The sequence below is a fragment of the Polyodon spathula genome, chromosome 20 (genome assembly GCF_017654505.1).
Source record: "Polyodon spathula isolate WHYD16114869_AA chromosome 20, ASM1765450v1, whole genome shotgun sequence".
Lineage (NCBI taxonomy): Eukaryota > Metazoa > Chordata > Actinopteri > Acipenseriformes > Polyodontidae > Polyodon > Polyodon spathula.
This window is the reverse complement of record NC_054553.1, coordinates 6,181,795-6,202,157: the sequence shown is the minus strand read 5'-3', so window position 1 is coordinate 6,202,157 and position 20,363 is coordinate 6,181,795. Positions and strand designations below refer to the sequence as shown.

The 20,363-nt window shown below is 38.3% G+C and overlaps 1 protein-coding gene across 2 annotated transcripts; it reads right to left on the bottom strand.

Annotated features, from left to right (window-relative positions):
- Positions 1 to 1,760: 1,760 nt before the first annotated feature.
- On the bottom strand, positions 1,761 to 17,857 carry LOC121295845 (protein POF1B-like). Of its 2 annotated transcripts, none has more exons than XM_041220941.1 (14): positions 17,747 to 17,857; positions 17,131 to 17,638; positions 13,675 to 13,755; positions 7,052 to 7,212; positions 6,660 to 6,678; positions 6,111 to 6,191; positions 5,197 to 5,289; positions 4,694 to 4,807; positions 3,970 to 4,122; positions 3,722 to 3,841; positions 3,172 to 3,300; positions 2,824 to 2,894; positions 2,492 to 2,606; positions 1,761 to 2,012 (listed from the first exon to the last, which is right to left on the bottom strand). In XM_041220941.1, exons 2-14 carry the CDS (start codon positions 17,635 to 17,637, stop codon positions 2,007 to 2,009), a joined length of 1,650 nt encoding a protein of 549 aa, XP_041076875.1. In that variant the 5' UTR covers position 17,638; positions 17,747 to 17,857; the 3' UTR covers positions 1,761 to 2,006. The 2 variants fall into 2 exon arrangements, with proteins under 2 accessions (XP_041076875.1, XP_041076874.1); XM_041220940.1 differs by having other exon boundaries at positions 1,762 to 2,055.
- Positions 17,858 to 20,363: the final 2,506 nt, after the last annotated feature.

Below are 20,363 nucleotides of genomic sequence, written 5' to 3'. Positions count from 1 at the left end.
CAAGCATTCTCACGGGCAGAGGTCTCACAGAAACATGCTGAAAACTGTCCAAAAGCCTTGAAGGCAGCAGGTGGGATATCTTGGCGTGTTGAGAAAAATCTCAAAACGAGTTCAGCGTGTTGGTTAAAAAGGCAAGGCAGGCACAAAGAGGTATAACAATTTATATTCTCATCCATAAAGCATGCAGGATTATTTACCTGCTCTAAGCAGGACTGAATTATTCTTTTTTGAAAGAAATACCTTGAATAAGCCACCTCGTACATTCAGTCTCTTGGATTTTGGTTTTTATAAAGTGCCGATTTGGTCCGCATACTTGGGTAGATTTATAATTATGACTACTATTTTTTTTAAAAGGCTACTAACCAAAGAAGAAAAAAGAGAAGTGGCTGCATTGAAGGAAAGTCTGTCCTATAGGATTACAAGATCGGCTATATACACACAAAGCTGCAGGTCCAATGAAGTACATCTGAGTGCGTTCCATATCTTATCATGGAGTTTGTACTTCTGTTTTATACATTGGAATTTGGAATGCATGTTCCATGACATCTGTGCAAGTATGTGCATTGTTAAATTGTTCAACAGAATTTGCATGATTGCATGTGAGAAACGCTCTACCTCCAGTGCTATTAGATCAATTTGTGGTTTCTTGTCTGAAAATTGTTTATCATGATATTTTGGTATGAAGACATCTTGGAAGGGATGGTACACCACAGCGTTCCAACCCATTTTTTGGCACTACACTTTGTCATGAACTTTGTAGTGCAGCTGCTCAACTATCATCAATGTCCTCTTTGCTCTCTAGTGTGGTCAGTTACAGCTTAGAGGAAAGGAGAGGTTTGGATAACGGCACCCATGACTTAGAGGAAACGCAATCATACTCTAGTTTTGAATGTGCTGTACCAGGTCATAAATATAATACAATATCAGTTACTCAATGTGCAGAAAGTCAGACATGCATACAATCCTTTATAGATAGTTTCGACTTTATTAAAATATAACAAAATCCCACATTTCAAAAAACAAACAAGATAAACATGCCACCAAAACAGAACGTAGACTCAAATAGACTGAAATACCATTTAAAAACCAAGGTAGTTTTTTTGGACAGATAGAGATTTTGTATATTATTTCTGCTCAACAGGAAACTACAAGTTGCTTCTTGGGGTGAGGGATTAAAATAATGGGTAGGAGAGGTGACAGTCTATTTGAGTTTCAGCTAATAAGAATTCCCTGAAGTTTTATTCAAAACCACTGGTTTCTTATCTTTTCAGATCAAACAGCAAACCACACTGCTCCAAATTAGTGTTTCTAAGCAGATGCAGAGCTTAATTTAAGAAAAGTAATTCTCTGAATTCAGATGTTTAGTTTAAGCTTACACTAATGAGAATTTGTATTTGTCTGTGAAAAGTGAAGGAATCCTGCACAGTGGCTGAGGTCAAGTCGGTCCTCATCTTGAACCACTTGGCCACCTCTCTCTTCATGCTCCAGAGGACGAGGCCCTGGTTCTGCTTTCAGCTCAGCGAGGGGACCTACTTCCCCTCCCTAGTTAGACACAAAGACTCCCATCTTTGTCATATGCCAGTCCATGCAGCAAACAGCATTTTAAAACAGGCCCCATTATAACCCATGCACATTCCATTACAGCTTACAGCCCAGTAAGTAAAAACAAAACTTAAATTTAAGAATCATATGAAGCATCAGATGAATATATATATATCTATATATATATATACTAATATATATATATATATACATATATATATTAGTTTTTTACATACAAAATGAATAAGCATGAAACACTATTTTTTTTCCTCTTTCCGTTAAGGTCCAGTCCAGTGTGTGAGAGAATGCATGTTTGATTGTACACCCAAACATAGCCCAATTGCAAAACATTAGCAGGGCCTCTTTCAGAAGGTTAGGGAGCACTGGCCACAATGTTCAGAGCAAAAAAAAAAATAGCAGCATGCAGAGATTAGTTATTTGTATGGATGGGTTCTTCAGCAGGCTCATTCCTATAAGAATCAAGGAGTTCTTTTAAGGAGAAATTATGTATTCCTGTTGAAAACAGAACAAACATGCTTTATATATAACAGGTACAGCAAATACTTCTCTCATTACAATTTACAGAGCAGTTTATACACATTGTAGAATATTAAAAACAAAAAAAGCTAAATATCTAAGTACATATTAATTATATATAAACGAAGTCAGTTACACAAAAATCAATTGGTGGCATTTACAGTACTCCCACTTGAAACATCAGTTTGCCTGCAGGCTTTTTTAAAGTCTTACCTTTAGCTCCAGATAAGGATTATATTTACACCACCCTTTTATACAGTTTTGTATCGGCACGGTTTCTTTAAGCTTTTCTATAGCACCAGTGATTGCTAAGCAACCTCCCAAGTTAATGGACCAGAAGCATGAATTGTAAGTAATTTCCTAAATTCCTGAAGGAGAGGTGTCAGAGCAAAGTGCCATGGTGTGGACTTACATGTTTGTACATCTCCCCAGTCTTCTCAATCACAATGGTCTTGGCTTCTTTCCTAGGCATGGTAGCCTGGTATTCATCAGACAGAAGACCCAGAATAGGATACTGATTTCTGTATCTGTGGGTAAGACAGCGAGAGAAGGCTGCATTTTAAAACGGCCTCAAAACAACAGGAGTCATATTCATAAGCCTCTCAAAAGGTAGTTTAGTGAAATTGAAAGTATATGTAAACCATAGAAGTGGTTTAGCTACTGGTGTGTCACCGGATCTCATTGTGGCTTTCCATAAAGCTATCTTTATTTTAGGCAGCTACAGAATGGGATGCGCTCAATTACTTTTTCGTGATGATCGTCTTGGTGACGCCCTTGGACTGGTTCTCCATTTCCAGCTGAAACCTCCTTATATCCTGGAAAAAAAGACCGCAACAACAGATTATAGAGGTGCTCAGACAAAAAGAAAAAGACAAGGAAGTGGAGAGGCCACTGTGAGCAAATTCCACAGATCAAAGGTCAATTAAATCATGCAACTTTTATTCTTGATTTCTACCCGCTTGCAGAATCTACTTCTTTGCTATTTCTGGAGAAACCCTGATCTTAACCCTTTGTTTTCACATTAGCAATGCATGTTTTAAGATGACTGGATGATCGGAGGATTTCAGCAGCCCCAGCAGCCCCATGACCTACCTCTTCCTGTCTCTTGATGACTGCCTCCTTCTGCTCCAGGGATGTCAGCAGCTCAGTCAGCTGGAGCTGGGTGCTGTAATCACTGCTGGACTTGGAGGAGCTTTCCATCTGCAACTTATGGAGCTGTTCCTGAAATCGAAATACAGCTCATCATAGAAGTTGTATCGGTGGAGTCTTCTACTTTTAATGCAAGACTCCTCTGCTTTAGTCTATTGGCTTGAAACACTAAGCCAAAGAGCCTGGCAGTAGCCTGATTTAACTACAAAGCCACACTGCCCTCTTGATCCTCATCTCCTGTTCTTTCAACTACAGTGACTGGACAAAAAAATAGCAAAATGAATTTTTAATTAATCTTCAATATAATTCAAAAATCCCTGAATATGGAAGATATGCAAACGTATGTGGTAGTGGTTGCCCACGCAGCTGGCTCGTCTCAACACAATGGTTGCAAAGACCACCATCCTGCATGGTGTCCCAGTACTCAACTATAACCACAGTGGAAACAAGGACTCCCATTTTTTCATCTGAGGCAGGTTGTGAGTTTTAATACCATCAGTGATTTGATTTCCCTGTCCTTCTCCTCACGAAGGGTGATGGTCATTTCCATGTATTTTTTAGTGATCGCATCTGATTTCGCCTGGAAACTGGGGCTGTTGCTCTGACCGGCGATCTAGCGAGACAAACAAGAGGTTGGGAGCTACATACAGGTAAGAGACAATGTTGGTATTATTATATCCAGTTGTCTATAATGTGTGTTACACAGTTGGGTGCGCTAGTGGTATCTATTGTGAAGGTTACCTGCTGCCTCAGCAATTCATTCTCTTGCTCCAGCACCCTCTTGCTGTACTCCATCTCCTTCAGCCGGTATTCCTTATCCAAGCATGAGGTTGTCAAGAACAGGATCTTCTCCTCCAGGCTTGTGTTACTCGAGTTGCTCTCCTTCAGGGTTTGCTGCACGCAGGGGAGACAAGGAGGCACAGTCACCAGAGCGCTGCCAGCGACAGGCAGAAAGAAGGGAGTCGGGAGGGCTGATCTTTGTAAACTGATCTTTCAAAGAGTCGCCCAAGTCTGTGGTGTATCGGATGCTAAATACCTTAAACTTGTATAGATGAGAAACCATTAACAATATAATAAATGCTACTAGGGTTACGACAGAAGCAAACATCTCAACACATGTCTGGAATGGAAAATAAATACAATGAAGGAACACTCAAAAAATAAAAGTCCAGATCAGCTTTCGGATGATCTCATTTGGATCATGTTGTGCAAGTCACTTTTTTTTTCTTTTTTTTTTTTTTTTTTTTTTTTTTTTAATTGATTCCAAAAAAGTACCATAACCTAATAAAGAAAGCAGGAAACCTAAACCACCTGCCACAAATCTAATCACCACATTTAGAAAGTAAGCATGCTATTGAAAAAAATAAGAATACAACTACAGTATTCTGACTTGGGAACAGTCGTCAATGAGCAGCGGCTCTAGTTCCAGTCGTGGTTGAGGTGTAGAGAGTGGACGCGGGCCTACCTGCAGCTGACGGTTATTCACGCGGATGGACTCCAGGAGCTTCTCGTACTGCTGGGCCTGACTGTTCTTGAAGTTCAGGTCTCTCTGCAGGGTCTCCTTGTCACTCTCCAGTCTCTGTGGGTCGAGAGGGGGAAAGAGATGAGCCCCAGCAGTGGTTATAGAACCAAGTACACTGATAACACTTCAGGCTAGAGCATGATGCCTATTTGAAGAAAAGATAACAGAATCACAATCTACCATCTACATTTACAGGGTGTATTACTGAGCTCCAGATTTATGAAGATCGGAATCAAATATTAATGCACTCTGCTGCTGCTAAAGTCTGAATCCAGAGGCTTAGGACTGGCAAAAAGGCCAGTGTTGCTTAATCTCAGGGTGTAGTGGGGAATCATAAAGGGGTAAGCTGCATGTTCAGATAAGCAGGAACAAGGCCCTGGACACTTTGCCCAGTGTGGAGTGCAGTGTTTATGGAAATCAAGGTAATGATGAGATCTGATTCTTACCCTGAGGTCGTCCTGTAGGTGAATCAGTTCCTCTCGGAGACTGCTGAAGGTGGTAAGGAGCAGCCGCAGGGACTTCTCTGAAGTCACCCGCATCTGAGCAGACAAGACAGCACATTAGACATAATTCAGCATATAGTGTGCTGTAACACACATACTGTGCAGTGTTAAAAAAGCACTGTATACAACACTGATATATCATTTTGAGTTCAAGACAACTGCACTAGCACATGCATAAAATATTTTCTAAACAAAGTTGTTAAGGCAGGAAAAAGGCAGACAAAAATCAAGCACATCCTATATAGACTTAATGTGCTAAACAAATAAATGACCAACAAATAATTATATACCATAAAGGAGATAAAGTGACAGTTTACCTGCGCTGGGGAAAATAAACAAACACTGTTGGGGAAGGGCTAAAATAATATAAATACAACAAACACTAACAGGAAAAAAAAACAACACCAACAACTAGATTTGTTCCCAGAGAAAGGAAGTGGCATGATAATATTAAAGTTTGAAAATACATCTCACTTTACTGATGCTCTGGGTGTCACAATGCAATCGGCATATGGGCACGCAGTGTCTTCTGGGAATAGTCTGGCACACGCTAAAACTTATTTCGGCAATCTTATTTTCAGCAGAAATGCGGACGAAAACTAGGACCCCCATCACCCACGCATGTCGTTTTTAACTTCCAGTCAAGTTTTAAAATTTGTTCTACCATTATGATGGCTTTTTAATTAATTTTTTTCTGGTCATCTTAAAAAAAAAAAAAAAAATCTCCTTCAGAAAACTGAATACGAAACACTATTCAACATGTCACTCCTAGTCGACGCACAGTATTATATTATAATGCTACATAATATGTATGTATTTATTGTGTCATTTAGTTCAATACTGAAGAAGCGGCTCACCTGGAGAAGGTAGCGGATCTGTTGCTTGGTCAGATCGGACACTCCCTTGGGAATCAGATGCTCAACATCCTCGTTTTCTTCCTGGAAAACAACACAAGGGCCAGGAGATACCCCTAAACATGAACAAGTAGGTCTGTACTGATAAAGTGTGCTTTTCATCAGCACTGCAGACCTGTACACCGACCTAGGAGAGATAACTCCACTCGGAACAGGAGACAGTTAAAGTAATTTAACAGACAATGTAAAAGCCCCTGAAAATACTGACTTTGTTACAACTCCTCCGGTAGTCTTTCTGTAAAGTTACTTATTGCTGAGAACACTCTTCTAGACATTAAGTGTGACTTGTGTTTATTAATAATTTCATTTAAGCATGAATTAATTGGTTTAAGTTATGAGCTCTATGAATAGAAAATGCATTAATACTATTACTAAAATCACTTTAAAAGCAAAAATAACAAATAATGCCAAATAAGGTAATTGTGTCTTTTCTCCAGATGTCTCCATTGCTTCAAGCAAACCGTTTTATTCACATAAAAATACAAGGATTACCTTTAAGTCCAGTTGACTTCTGTAAATGTATATATAAAAAAAAAAAAAAGAAAAAACATGAATTAGTAAATAATACAAATAAATCACTGCCATCAGCATACAGGTAAGTAGAGAGCAGTACAGTAAACTTACCAGTGATTCTAGTTTTGAATTTCATATAAAAATAATGAGAAAATAGAAAATAAAAAATAAACCACATTTTTGCAAAAGTCTTGGATGTATTGAAGGTCTCTTATTAAGTACGTGTATTTGTATCACATTGTTTTACATGATGGTTATAATGTGAGCAAAAGTATTTGTGTGCTTGTGTCTGCAGGTCAGACTAGCTTTGGACCTGCCATTATCTCCAGATTGTAAAAAATGAGGCAAAAGAAAAGCCCTATGGCTCGTACCTGCTTCGGATTTTGCTCACATGCTCGTAGATGCAGGAGTAGATGTCTAAGCTCTTGCGGTGCAGTTCAGCAAGGAGCACCCCAAAAAAGCGATTGTCCAATTTTGGAGCCGTGTCATAGGAGACTTCCTGAGTTTTTTGTACCTTGACATTTACCTCACTCTATAATGAAGAAGAAAAAACAGAAATACATGTATTACAAATCACCATTTTAAAATAATACCCGTTTAACGTTAGAACCCACTTAGTTTGGACTGTGAGTTTCATTTCCTGGTATAGTTTTCGTTAGCCCAGACAAAATCCACCCAATAATGTTCCCAACCGTCCGTAAATTTATGGACAGTCGATACAAAAAAAGCCACATTTTAACACTGTCTGTAAACCTGTCAATAACAAAAGATTTCATTGATTTTTGATCAAAATATTATTTTTTGGGGTGGGACAATTCTTGTCCAAAAAGATGCCTGCCTGCCTGCCTGCCTGGAGTTGAGAATCGTGGCTATTGCACAATTGCAGAGTAGGTCTATGAGGTAATTAGAGTAAATGCTGCAAGTGTTAATTCTTATTATCAAATATTAAAAAAAAAAAAAAATGTGCTGGCTTCCATAGGGAAATACATTTTTTTTTATATTGTGTCCCTGGTCAATCTGTGGAATCTGTAGCTGCACCGCAGAAATAATTCCACTTCTAGCAGGATTGACTTTTTGCAAACTTTTAGTGCTGAAACAGTAAAGTTGGATGCTTCTCTTGCAATTCCTTTATAAAGTAAACTTTCATACCCCTTACTGTGCTACATCCACTTTTAATTAATTATTACTGATGAAGCAAAATGAGTGACAATCCTATTAAAACATAAATATTCAAATATAAATGCATGCATTGCTTTATATAATTCTTAGTATTTGCTGAGAAAGGGTGTATCATGCGGTTTGTCTTACCAACTATATACACTGCTCTATTGAAGAATAGTCAGTAAATATTTCTCTGTGAATTTAATGTAGTCAGTTAGAGAATAAAACTGGGAGCATGTATTCAGACCTTCCTATTTTCCCACCTATCTGCTATGAGCGAATAGTCTGGGCAGTAGAGAAACAAGCACCAGGAAATATGCTTTGTGTGAAACTTGGCTGCCGCTTGAGGAATGGAGTGCTGGCTAATCTGATAGGCTTCAGACACTGATTAAACTCACCTGGGACAGTTCCAAAAACCGCACACTTGATAATCTCCCGCACAGGCTAACTAACCAGCTTGATCACATTCCTAAAAAGGAGTACTGTTCAAACTCAGCTTTGGGGAATGGCATAATAATAATAATCAAATATGGTATTACACCTTCCTAACGTAACACTTCTTCAATGGTCAACAAAAACAGCTTTTTAGACACGGACTGCTACAATGACATCTCTTGGCTTTGATCATTCAGGACATTTTGTTTCAGTGATATGTTATATTGATAACAATTACTGTAGAATGAAAGGTGCTGCAATCTCAAACAGGGAGAGTGAAAAATACAAGCAGAGTAACAGCTTTGTGTTTCTCTACCAGCATGGGAAAGACCGCTTTTACTCAGAAGCCCAAATGATTCATCAAGGTACTACCCTAGGTCTATAAATGTCTATGAGAGTAGTGATTAAAACAATATATAAATATCACATGTGAGAAAAACATGTTACCATAGTGGTGTGAACATCCCACTCATGTCTCCTGAGCTACACCACCATCTTTACTGCTCACATGCTGAACCATGCAATATCTACTGTAATAAACACAATCCCACCGAGTTTAAAAATGAAATGAGAGGATCAAAATACCACCATCCTTTAGATCAGCCCTGTTTATAGTGTTGTTGGGTGGTGAGCCTTCACACTCCTTAAATACTGTGTATTTGCTAATAACCTCTAACAGCACACCTTTAAGGACATTTACATTCTTTATACCAATACTAAAGGGTGGGGAGTGCTAAATTTATATACTATAAATAGATTTGTTTTGGGGGGACGAGGGTTCTATCTCCGATAGCTTCTGACTGGGAACCCCGAGGCTTGGCTACCTAGCTGCCAGTGCAGGATGAGGGAGCTTTGTTCAAACACCTGAACAACAGCCCAGCCACGTTTGCTCGTGGTGAAATGGCCTTCCGTAAATGTTGAACAGCTAACTGGTAGGGCTCCAAATGTTGCTGCTAACTGGACCATGCTGTCTATTTCCTCCTATGCTGGCATGCCTTCCTCCAGTTCTCTGGAAGTGCACCCTCCAAAAACAAAAATATATACGATTTACAAAAGAACCCCACGCCTTTCTAGTGGTATGTAAAGAATGCCTGGTATTGTGCTACTATGAAAAAATATATTTTGAAATGTTGCATCTTGTACTTTATCATCTTAGCCCAGGGAGGCTGGCAGTTAAATATACTAATACAAGTTGGCAAGAAACATTTCAATATTTAATTGTTGAAACTGTCTCTTGTTTCCTGTTAACTTTTATGAATTGGCAGTGCTCCAATGTATTGCTATTATAGGAAAAAGCCCCACCTAAACGTTAAAAAATAAACCAATACAGTTTTTACTCCAATTGCTAATAAAGTCCTTTTTGCTATTTGTTTGAAACTGTTGCTATGGCAACTGACATGCCCGTGACTGAGCCAATCAAATACCATGGAGACCACAATAAACGAACCACTCCCACTGTTCCTTGGTGGACAATGATTTTAAACTTGTTTGATGTACAGAAGTACCGAACTTCACAGGTTCGGGTGAAAGATAAAGTTAACAGAGTTTTTTGTTTTTTTTAAAGCTAGCTTTACTTATGAAACCAGATTCAGATGACCTTGGGAACTCCTATACGTGTAAATTGGATTGATGTAAAAGATTCTCAAGCTTTGCTCAGCACACCTGCAAAGCACAAGTGTTTCTCTTACCAATGAAATCCAGTCATAGCTGTGCAATCAGGACCAGCTTATAGTTTATTTCTGAAAACATTCAACTCATCATTTACGAGAAAGATCCACGATCCATTTTATTGGTCAGGTTTTTGATTGTATAAGCAACAAATCACATATTTTGACAACGAAGGTGTTTATGCTCAGTAGAAACAGTAAATCAACTCTGATTATTTTTTACTTGATTTACAACGGCAACAATGAATTGCATCAACAAATCTAAATATGACATTTTTCACACACTCAGGTGTCAATATGTTCCGATTTTAATTCTGAGTAACGCTGGATCTGTAGTGTGCAGAGTCAGGTATTTGCTAGATGCATATAGAAGAAACTGAACAGACACAAGCAAACTGCAAAGTGGGAAGCAACCGCTCTATACAAGGAAGAATTTGGTTAAAAAAAAAACCACAAAGATGATTAAGAGAAAGACTACGAAGCTGGGTTTCAGTTAAGCTGCACAGTATAGTAAGCATCATATCATTCAAGCAAATGAATCTGAAAAGGGGGGTAGGGTGGGAAGTTTGTGTCTGATTTGAACTGTATCCCTCTACCCTACTCAAAACCACATTCGGACCTGCGCTAAATACAAGCTGAACTAAACTCCAGCAATGTTTATGCTTATAACATGACCAACCTTCTTTGCAAAACCAGCCTGAACCAAATTAAATAAATAAACATTGTCTGCTTTAACAACAGGCATGTGTTCACTGGAGAAGGATGTATTTTGGCTCAGACACTACACACAGCAGTGTTTAACTTGGTGTTGTGTGTGTACAGTTGCTCTTGAAGCTGGGACAAGTATTGTTTTTTCAAGGACTGGTTTAGGTGCATTTCTGTTCATTGGCAGCTGCTGTTGTTTTGTGGACTCCACACAGAGCACAGTCATTAGGTTAATGAAAATTAATGAGAAGGACTGTGGTTTGGAAAGTTTTAAATTCCTGTTTAGTGAACAATCAATGCTATTCAAATCAACTGCACACCTTTCTAGAACAGTGCCATATAGCAGGTGTCTGAGAATTGAAAACAAAGAATTTGCATGTTTTCATCAACCAATGATGAAAGAGTGAGGTTTTTTTTTTTAAATAGCCCTTGGCTTTCATCCACAACCATGGGCATCTACTTTTCTAATTAACTGAAAAAAAGAAGTTAAATATTGAAACCAACATTCATGCTACTTGAAGCACTCAAGTCTCTTTTCAGAAGCTTATACATGTTACAAGTTTGAATGTGGTCAATCTTAAGTTCTACCAGTAAATGTCAACATTTATCAAATAAGGTGGTAAATGTCAGAAATAATGAAGAAATAAATTGCTTTCCAGATATGTACCGGTTCATCTGATGATTTACAGAAGCTTATTAGTAAATCCTGGTATATCCGATTAATTAATTTATTCCTGCATATAAATTGTATATTAACAAAATAATCACTGGCAAAGAATATATTCATAAAAATCTAACTTTGTTATGACACAAAGTCAGGGAATAGATATAGTGACTTACTTATTGAGCATGGTAGACCCTTGTGCCACTTGGAGTTACATAGGACTCCTGAACCCTTACAATGCGTGAAACCGAGACATTCAGTCATTGGCTATTCTTCAGGTTTACCGGTAAATGTCTGAAGTAAAGAGTTATGTTTACTTTGGACATTTACCGTTTTGCTTGGTAAATGTCAAGATTTATCAATATTCTCTCTTACCATAACATGGATACAGTATAAAGACGTGATATTTTGAAATAACAAAATACTGTACTACTATTATAGCTTCTGGTAGACTTTTGCAATATCAATTTTGTAGTTTCTTTGATTACATGAAGTTAAATAAAATATCTAAATTATGTTAATATTTTATTTTGTCTTTTGAAATTGTCTTAATCCTAAAATTCTAGGCGATGCAAAGCTGCAGGTTGTTACAAGTCTGACATCTTCATAAACAATAGTTATTTCAGTTTTTACCCCAGACCTGTTCTGATGGTTTTCTTCGAACTGGAATAAGAGCTATACCAGCTTTAGTGCATTGCATGTCAGAATATTTTGAAGTGGTGTGGGTTGAACTAAGTTCAGAGTTAAAAAGCCTACTCTAACTAGCACTGGGGTTACATTTTAATAATGGCACCACTATGCTTACAACTGTGGCAAAGTTAACAGATGTTTTTTTTGTAAATGTTTGCTAGGATGGCACAAATAACTGCACACAGTTATCACAGTGTTTGTTACTTGGAAGTTTAAGGAAAGCCACTATAAGGATAGAGGTAGAATTATTCAAATGTAACCCTTAATGTTCCCTAAATCCATCTAGTTTCTAAAACTTTTTTCTGATCTCCCACATGGCTTTCCAGTGTGAATCAAGACACAACAGAAGAGCTGAACAGACAGAGAATATTATTCAGAGATCCTCGTCTTGTGGGGACTTAAACCTGCTTCCACAAATACGCTCAAATCTCAATGCACAATCTCTGGCCTTTAGGGCACTAGAGAAATTCAAATGCTATGTGGTTATGGGAACAGCATTATGGGGTAGATGTAAGGATACTCGCAAAGTGATTTGCAGGTGCAAAACCCCCATAATGCGGTGTAGGTAAAGAATGGTGTTCACCAGCTGTTCTGCACCCACTATCAAATTTGCACTCTGCCATCATCAATCCATTAAAAGTATACTGAAATGCATTCAAATGGAGAAAAGAGCATGGAATTGTTCAGGATCTGGATACTAAGCGGGCGTGACGCAAGGACTGTGATGTAAGGATTTTGCCTTGCATTTAGGCAACTGGATGTCCTGTTGAAAAGTGCAGGCCAATACATATATTTCATAAGGATACTAGCATAACTGATGTTGGCTGGGGCTTTTCCAAACAACTCTGTTTCATGATGAGTGACCTCAGCTGTAAGGAATCTCAGCTCCTTCTCAGAAAATGTTTCTTTTCAGTGCGCCAAGAGGACTTTACTGCCCTTCCGCTCACATTATTTTTTGGTTTGTACTTTCGTGCTCCGCAAATGTCATACAGCGCCTACACTGTTCTCTGTTCTTCTAACTCTGCAAGTGCGACGCTAAATAGACCAATGCACTCATTGAGACCCTCATTATCATAGTTGCGGATCGTTATTTGTGCGTGTTGTGAAATTTGCATTGCTCTTAAGCTTACATAGGGCGCAATGCCTAATAATTGCCTTGCTGCCATGAAATTTGAGTTTTGTACCCGCAATTATTTGCACTACACCCTTTACTTAAATCTACCCCAATATCTCCTCCCATAAAAGAAGTCCAGCTTGTGTACCTGTAATTACACATCGCTCCATGTGGCACAGCCTTAATAAAAAAAGAACAAAATGACATCATCTCACTAGTTCCTTTAACACTGTATACATGCATACTATAGGCAATTCAAACTAAAATATTGACACATTATCAGCAATGGCAACACATGGGATTTGGATAAAGGATATTATTATTATTATTATTATTATTATTATTATTTTTATTAAACCATACAGAATACTGGTGGTTATTTATACGGTATCATGGCATTGCAAGCAATTACCAGTTACTCTAGAACATCAAAGTATGATATGAAGACTTTAGCAGCACGTTCTACCTAGTACAGAACCACAGCAATTGCAGCTCGTTTGGTAAGGGCCTACATAATGACTAGGCCCCAGGTTTCAGCTCAAGGATGTTTGCACTTACCACAGCAGGACTGCAAGGAGGAGTTGAGGTCCTGCTGGAACTAACCTGGCTTGACCAAGAGACTCCTTTTCCATTTGAAGACTTCTCATGCAAAGAAAAAAAACAAGACAAAATCACCAACTAAGACCTGAGCAGCAAAAACATTTGCTTAATCCTGCAATAAGTGAAAAGTACTATGTTATGTGAATTCAATCTTCAAAGCACACAGAACTCGACATGGTTATTTTCTTTAACTTATTTTTAGTTTCGGATAGAAAATATACTGCAAATGGACAATAGCCCTTTTTTGACAACTAGGATTCCTAGACATGGTTTATTTAAAGTGATAACCCCTTTAATAAGCTTTCTATCAATATTAGCGCATGTATTTGATTTTGTTATCTTTTTTTTTTTTTTTTAGTTAGTTTGTACTGAAGATATTTCTTCTCTGACAGAAGCCATCCTCTTACTATCCCAGATGGCTGTCAGTTGTTTTTACACAAAGGGTAAACACAAGAGATACACCACAATTCTTATTTGTCCCTCAATACAATAAAATGAAAGCTCTGTAAACTCAGAGAGATGTGAACAGGAATAAAAAATAAATAAAACAAATGTATTCCTCTAAACAGTAGTAAGGGATACATTTTATATACAAAACCACTGTACAGATACTGTGTTTGCAGTTTTTAAAAGCATATCTGGTCAGATGTGTACATATTGGAGGTCTATTTTTCAGAATGACGCCATATAAAACTGCTGGAGACCAATGTGTTTTTACACGTCTGTCTGTAACTAGGTGGTGCATTTTATCTGGATGGGAACGGATTGCTGAGGGGGGTGGGAGAGCAGACAACCAATTATCTTTCTCCTTTTACAATTCTAACACCCCCAGATGCATTCTTGACTAACATGTTTATTAAGGGATAGTAATCCCTTTCACCGAAACTACTGATGTGGAAATGATTCTCTCACAATGGCCCATATCCTCAGTACTCACCTCAGGAGTTGAAGATTAATTAAGGAGTTCTTCAACTGCCCATAAAAAATAAGTGAAGTATTTCAAACTTATCAGTAAATCAGTTGAACGCAATTGTTGTCAGATATATTTTTTTAAATCTGCCAAGCAAACATATCCCACTGTAAATATTCAGTAGTTTTTTTTATATATATATTAAGCAAATTTAGGGGAATCATTGAAAACACCACAAAAAGAGGAGGTGGAAGAACTCTATAGCAGCAGTAGCACCACGCAGTGTACAGTGTGACCAGAAGAAGAAGTTTACGTTATCAAATAAAAGGACACAGGGAAAAGTGAAAAATAATTTGGCACACATTTAATAACAGGTGTTTACATTATCTGCATTAAAGTCAAATAAACCAGCATAGAATCAAGGGGGACCAGCATCAAATTGCATGCTGCCTAAAAGTTCACCCCCCCCCCCCCCCCCCCCCCCCCCCCCCCCCCCCCCCCCCCCCGAGTTACACCTCTCATTGTGTTAATAATTAGAGAGCGCTGCAAAGAGATGATGTTTAGTAGTTATTAAAGCAGTCATCTCAATTACAGTAGCTCAGATAAATTGGATGCATGCCACAACCTGTTTGAATGGACTCAAAAGCTTTCAGGATACCCATCCACTCACAGACCCATGGTTTTTGTGCCATCTAACTCAAGACATTCAAAGAATAGGCTTTATTTCTACTTTGACTCTGAAGCACATGGATCCATGGGCCCCATTTTAAAAGAAAATGCAAAAGGACATTTTTCAGAGAGGAATATTTCTTGCTACTTTTACTCCTCTTTGCAATTCTCCTTCGCCCATGGCTTTGAAATTCGGCCCTGTGTAAGCCGACATCCATAGAAAACATGAGAGAGGAAACCAAACACTTCCAGCCAACTTTCTCGCATTAGTGAAAGTCCAGATGAAGAACAGCCTCACTGGTTTCTTCTGACTTTTATCACATAGCTGCATGGAATAGAAACCAGATTTTCAAATCCTACAAAACTAACAGTAGCAGTCGATTCATTGGAAGGACACTTTCACATTTATTGCTGTTTCTGCACCCACACACGCTGTTGAGAAAAACTCTCTGTTTATCCCTGATACTGCTAATGGAAGACAGCAGTTTCATGAAAAGGAGTTGTAATTGGAGTCACTGCTTGGGGTGGCTCTGCGCAATTATCCTGCCCTACTGATATAAAAGGTGTGCACTTTCCTAGGATAATGGACATGTTAACAGCAGCATTAACATTAAGTTACTGTAATATATAATTGCATTACATGTTTCCTTACAAAACATAACAGGGATGGACATAAGACTCCTATTACCTAGCAGTTTTGCCCATTCCTGGTTTTACTATAAGCTTGATTAGCCACTGTGTGTTTACAGGCAAGAAGCAGATGTGTCTTATTAAACTCTTAGTAAAACTAGGAATGGATCAAACAATGTGAGTATTATTTACATCCACAGGTACATGCTGAATACAGGACTGTCTGGCATTACCGAAATCTTATAAATATAAAAAGCGATGCTACTGCTAGGGCCTGCCTTGTCTTGCCTTATTCAGAGCAGGTTTCCTTTTTGTAAATGCTTCACAACAGGAATGCCATAAAACATGCATGTTTGTCAGCTGTAAGAGGTCTGGATTCAAATCCTCATACAATTCATCACCGCTGAGGTTAAATGCGTGGCAATTAGATTAGAATTCACACGCTGACAAGTATGCGTACGCTTTGTTGGTAGCCTAATCAGACACAAGCCGAATATATTAATATTTAAACCAAAACTAAGTCACACATTGCAAAATTGAAATAAATGAAAGTAATACGTTCCCTGATCAGTAGGAAATACGATCCATGTACCGGTATGTTTTTTGTACACCAAATCAATATGTATTAGGGTATGAAAGACAGAAGGAATCCATGCATTTCAAAGTGAAATATTGCAGGCATGGCTTTTTGATCTCTCAAAGCTATTTTATTTTGCACGCTTAAATGAAAGAAGACTCCAATAGATATTCACAGCAAATAAGATACTTCAAACTATTAAAAATAACAACGTCTGGTACCACAAAACAAGACAGGGTATCCTGACTACAGTACATACTGGGATGTTCGACTTTATGTTTTGCCCAATTCTGCAATAGTTCAAGCCTCCTGCACAGTTCGAACGGGTCAAGTAAACCCACATCGTTCTACAATGGGTGACAACCATTCAAGAACAAGTTGGATTGTAAATTATTTTAAAAATGCATTGCTATATCCTCAAAAAAAGTTTGCGATCATGGGGGAAAAACAGCAAAACATGATAAACATGTATAGCGTTCACGTTACGGTAAATCAGTTAAGAGCATACTTTATATAAACGGGTTTGTGTACATATTTTCAGACTTTTGACCACCTATGCGTTTGACTTGTTTGCGTCTACTAAATAAATATTCTCCATTTGAATACATTATTATACGGATAAACCTACCCCCTTATCCACTTGCACTGTTTCCACAGTCTGCACAGTCGTGTCCACGTTGTTCTTGTTGTAGCTGCTGACGTTCTGCAAATAGCAAGGTGATAGTAGCTGTTGCTCCCTGGGTTGGCTGTCGACCAAAACATAGCCTTCCATTTTTCTTTCCAGGGGAACCAGGTACTGCACCGTTTCGTACACAACATTGCCGGCGTGAGCAGATCCATTTGTGGTCAGGTACACCGGAGACTGGACAGAAGCATGCTGCGATCCGTACTGTCGTGAGACAGTTGAGTAAGGTGAGACAGACAATTGAGTTGGAGAAACCGGTATTGAAGTTGAAGAAAGCTGTATTGGTACTTGGGAATACTGCACGGATCCTTGTGAGTGCTGTATTGGTCCTTGGGAATACTGCACCGATACTTGGGACTGCTGTATTGGTACTTGGGAATATTGTGTTGATTCTTGGGTAAACTGCCCTGTGCTCATCTGTACACCGGCTTGGCTGAGTGGCGCTGACATCCTGGCCGAAAGATAAATCAAGATAAAATTAAAAGAGCAACTGGAAAAGTTTCCAGTTATATCAGCACAAACCAAAACAAAGGAAATACGCAAATACGCGGATCCTTACCTCTGAGTTTCTGTCTCCCACACCGAGGTAAAAATGCAATGGAAGAGCTGTGGCGTGAACTAGCACAACCCAAATATTTTTCTCTCTCTCTCTCTCTCTCTCTCTCTCTCTCTCTCGATACGCCCAAGCACACCCCTTGGAGCTGTTACCTGTGATAATGAAATATTTTCTTTCGAAAAATGAAGTGTGGTGTGTTAATCATGATAGCAACTGTAACCAGAGAGCTGTTTGAATGCCGTCTGCAAACACTCAGCTTCATCCCGCAGTGTTCCTTTTGTTAACCCAACCATTAGTTTATACTAGTCTAGTCTATACTCTTCCACAGAAGACAGACCTTGTTTCTTTATTTTCTGTAAATATCTACTGTATTTTTTAAAAAATAGTTGTGTATACTGTAAAGTGTCATGCAATGTATATACACCCAGCACAATGTATATATTATTCTTTAAAAAGCTGGTCATATTTGCAGGAATTTCCAGCAGGGAAGGCTTGTTGTCTAAACTGTAATCCCATGTAGATTTCAGACATGATTCGGAGACCTCTATTGAGGTCACTAAGGTGCATTAAATGTTTCAAAATCAGGGTGAGGTGGCTTCTTCACATAATCATTTCAGGAACAGTTCACAAATAAAGCATGGGTAAACAAATCCCATGGGTAAACAAACTGAAAATCTCCTCTTAATCCATATTATTAAACCACAGTTTTGCAATAATTGAAGTGTGGCAGAAAACAACGTTTATTAACACAGTCGCCTAGACAGGATATCCCTTGTAATATGTAAACACAGAGAGACAGATTTACTAAGCTTTTGCACCAGGAAGGAATTGAAATCCATTGGAATTTTAATTCACTGATTCTTATCTGCACCTAACCTCTCTTCTCTACCTCTCCTGTTCCCACACTAAACCCTAGTTGGAACTTGAGGGTTGAGAGTCACAAGGATTCCTTCAAACTCAAGTGTTCAGCCATAGGGTCAACAGGTAATGATTTAAGACTACTGCTCTGCACTGGACCATACTCAAATTCCACTAAGGACCTTTGTGTATCAGGAAATACGACAGTGAGCTTTCTATATATTGCTATGAAGCTAACAAAAAAAAAAAAAAAAGGTCATTTATTGTTCTGAGTAATTTCTTACTAGGTGTTTACTGTATATATAAAAAAAAAAAAAGTTGTTCTTTTCAGAAAATGTGATTCACATTCCCGAGTCAGAAATCAGTTAGGGTTAGTTAACCATCACAGAACTGGAACTGTCTTCAGGGCAAATGCCCAGTCTCCCAATTGAAGGTCATATTACAGTGTTGTGCCAGTGAAATAAAATCCTAATTGAAACAGACCAAACAGCAAACACTGAAACAATTCATTCAGCCTTGCTGGAGGTGAAACGCAGACAGGGATGATTGATGTCAGCAAACCTGCTACAGGGGGGCACCTGTTGGCAGTCAGCATACAGGCTATTATATGGTTGAGAATCGCAAGTCCTAACCAGTTTTCCAAATGATTTGTAGTGACTTAAAGTGAGGAGGGACAAAACATGTTGGGGTGTTAATGCAAAGACCTGGAATTGCTCATTAAATTATAATGATATCTTAGTGGAGATGATAGGGGTCCAAACTGCTATCTATCAAATCTATTAGTCAGCCAAAAGATACAAATAAAATGGTCTTAAATCAATATAGGATAGATTCTGGATTTTCACTCAGGAAGTAGTAAATAATCTGAAATATGGGCCCCTATTTAGTTCGTACATGCTTTGCATACTCCAAGCCAGACTGCACTAATGAGTCACATGTCAGGTGTTTAAAAATGTATGATCTAGATCAGTCTTTGTAGGTGAGAGAGAGAGCGAGAGAGAGGAGAGAGCGAGGAAGACCCACCCAGCCCTTATGTGCCGATTAAGATGGACATCCCAGAATGTGGAGATTTTATCTTGGTGTTTAAGAAGCTGTTGCAACACAATACAGTATTATAGTAGGTTTATAGTCCAGAACTAAAGAAACAGTTGTTTGGCTTTACCATCGTGTATATTCATAAGGGTAATTATTGTAGTATTGTAGGGCTCATGTTAAACCATTGGTGATTTTATAAAAAGATCTGAAATGTTTTAATGTGTCCATAATCTAAATGCAATCTGAATTAACTAGTTAAACAAACAAACTGAACATTTGTAATTGATTTTGTTTATCCAATGTTCACTGGGATAAAATTATACTGCACATTTACTGGAGGTTATCATGGTTTGTCATGTTTTCTGAGGCTACATTTTGAAACTTTCATAATCCAGTTCTGAAAAATCGCTATTTGAATTTATTACTAAACCGTAGCATCCAGATCATGGGACTAAACTGAGTATGGTAAAGGTTAGGGGGTTCTACTTCTTAGAGAGAGGCTTGATCAAACTGATCCGAAACAGCAAAAGCATCACTTGCTAATGAAGCTTGAGTCGTCAACCCCACCAAAGATTTCTTCAGGCTGCTTGCTTGGTTTTTGTTGGCGTTTTTTTTTTTTTTAGGTGTTGTTATTCCATGGTTCAGAGAATGAAGTGATCAATAGAAATAGCTTAATCTTGCTTACTGTATAAAACATTATCAGGCTTTCACTAGGATTTAGAACTAT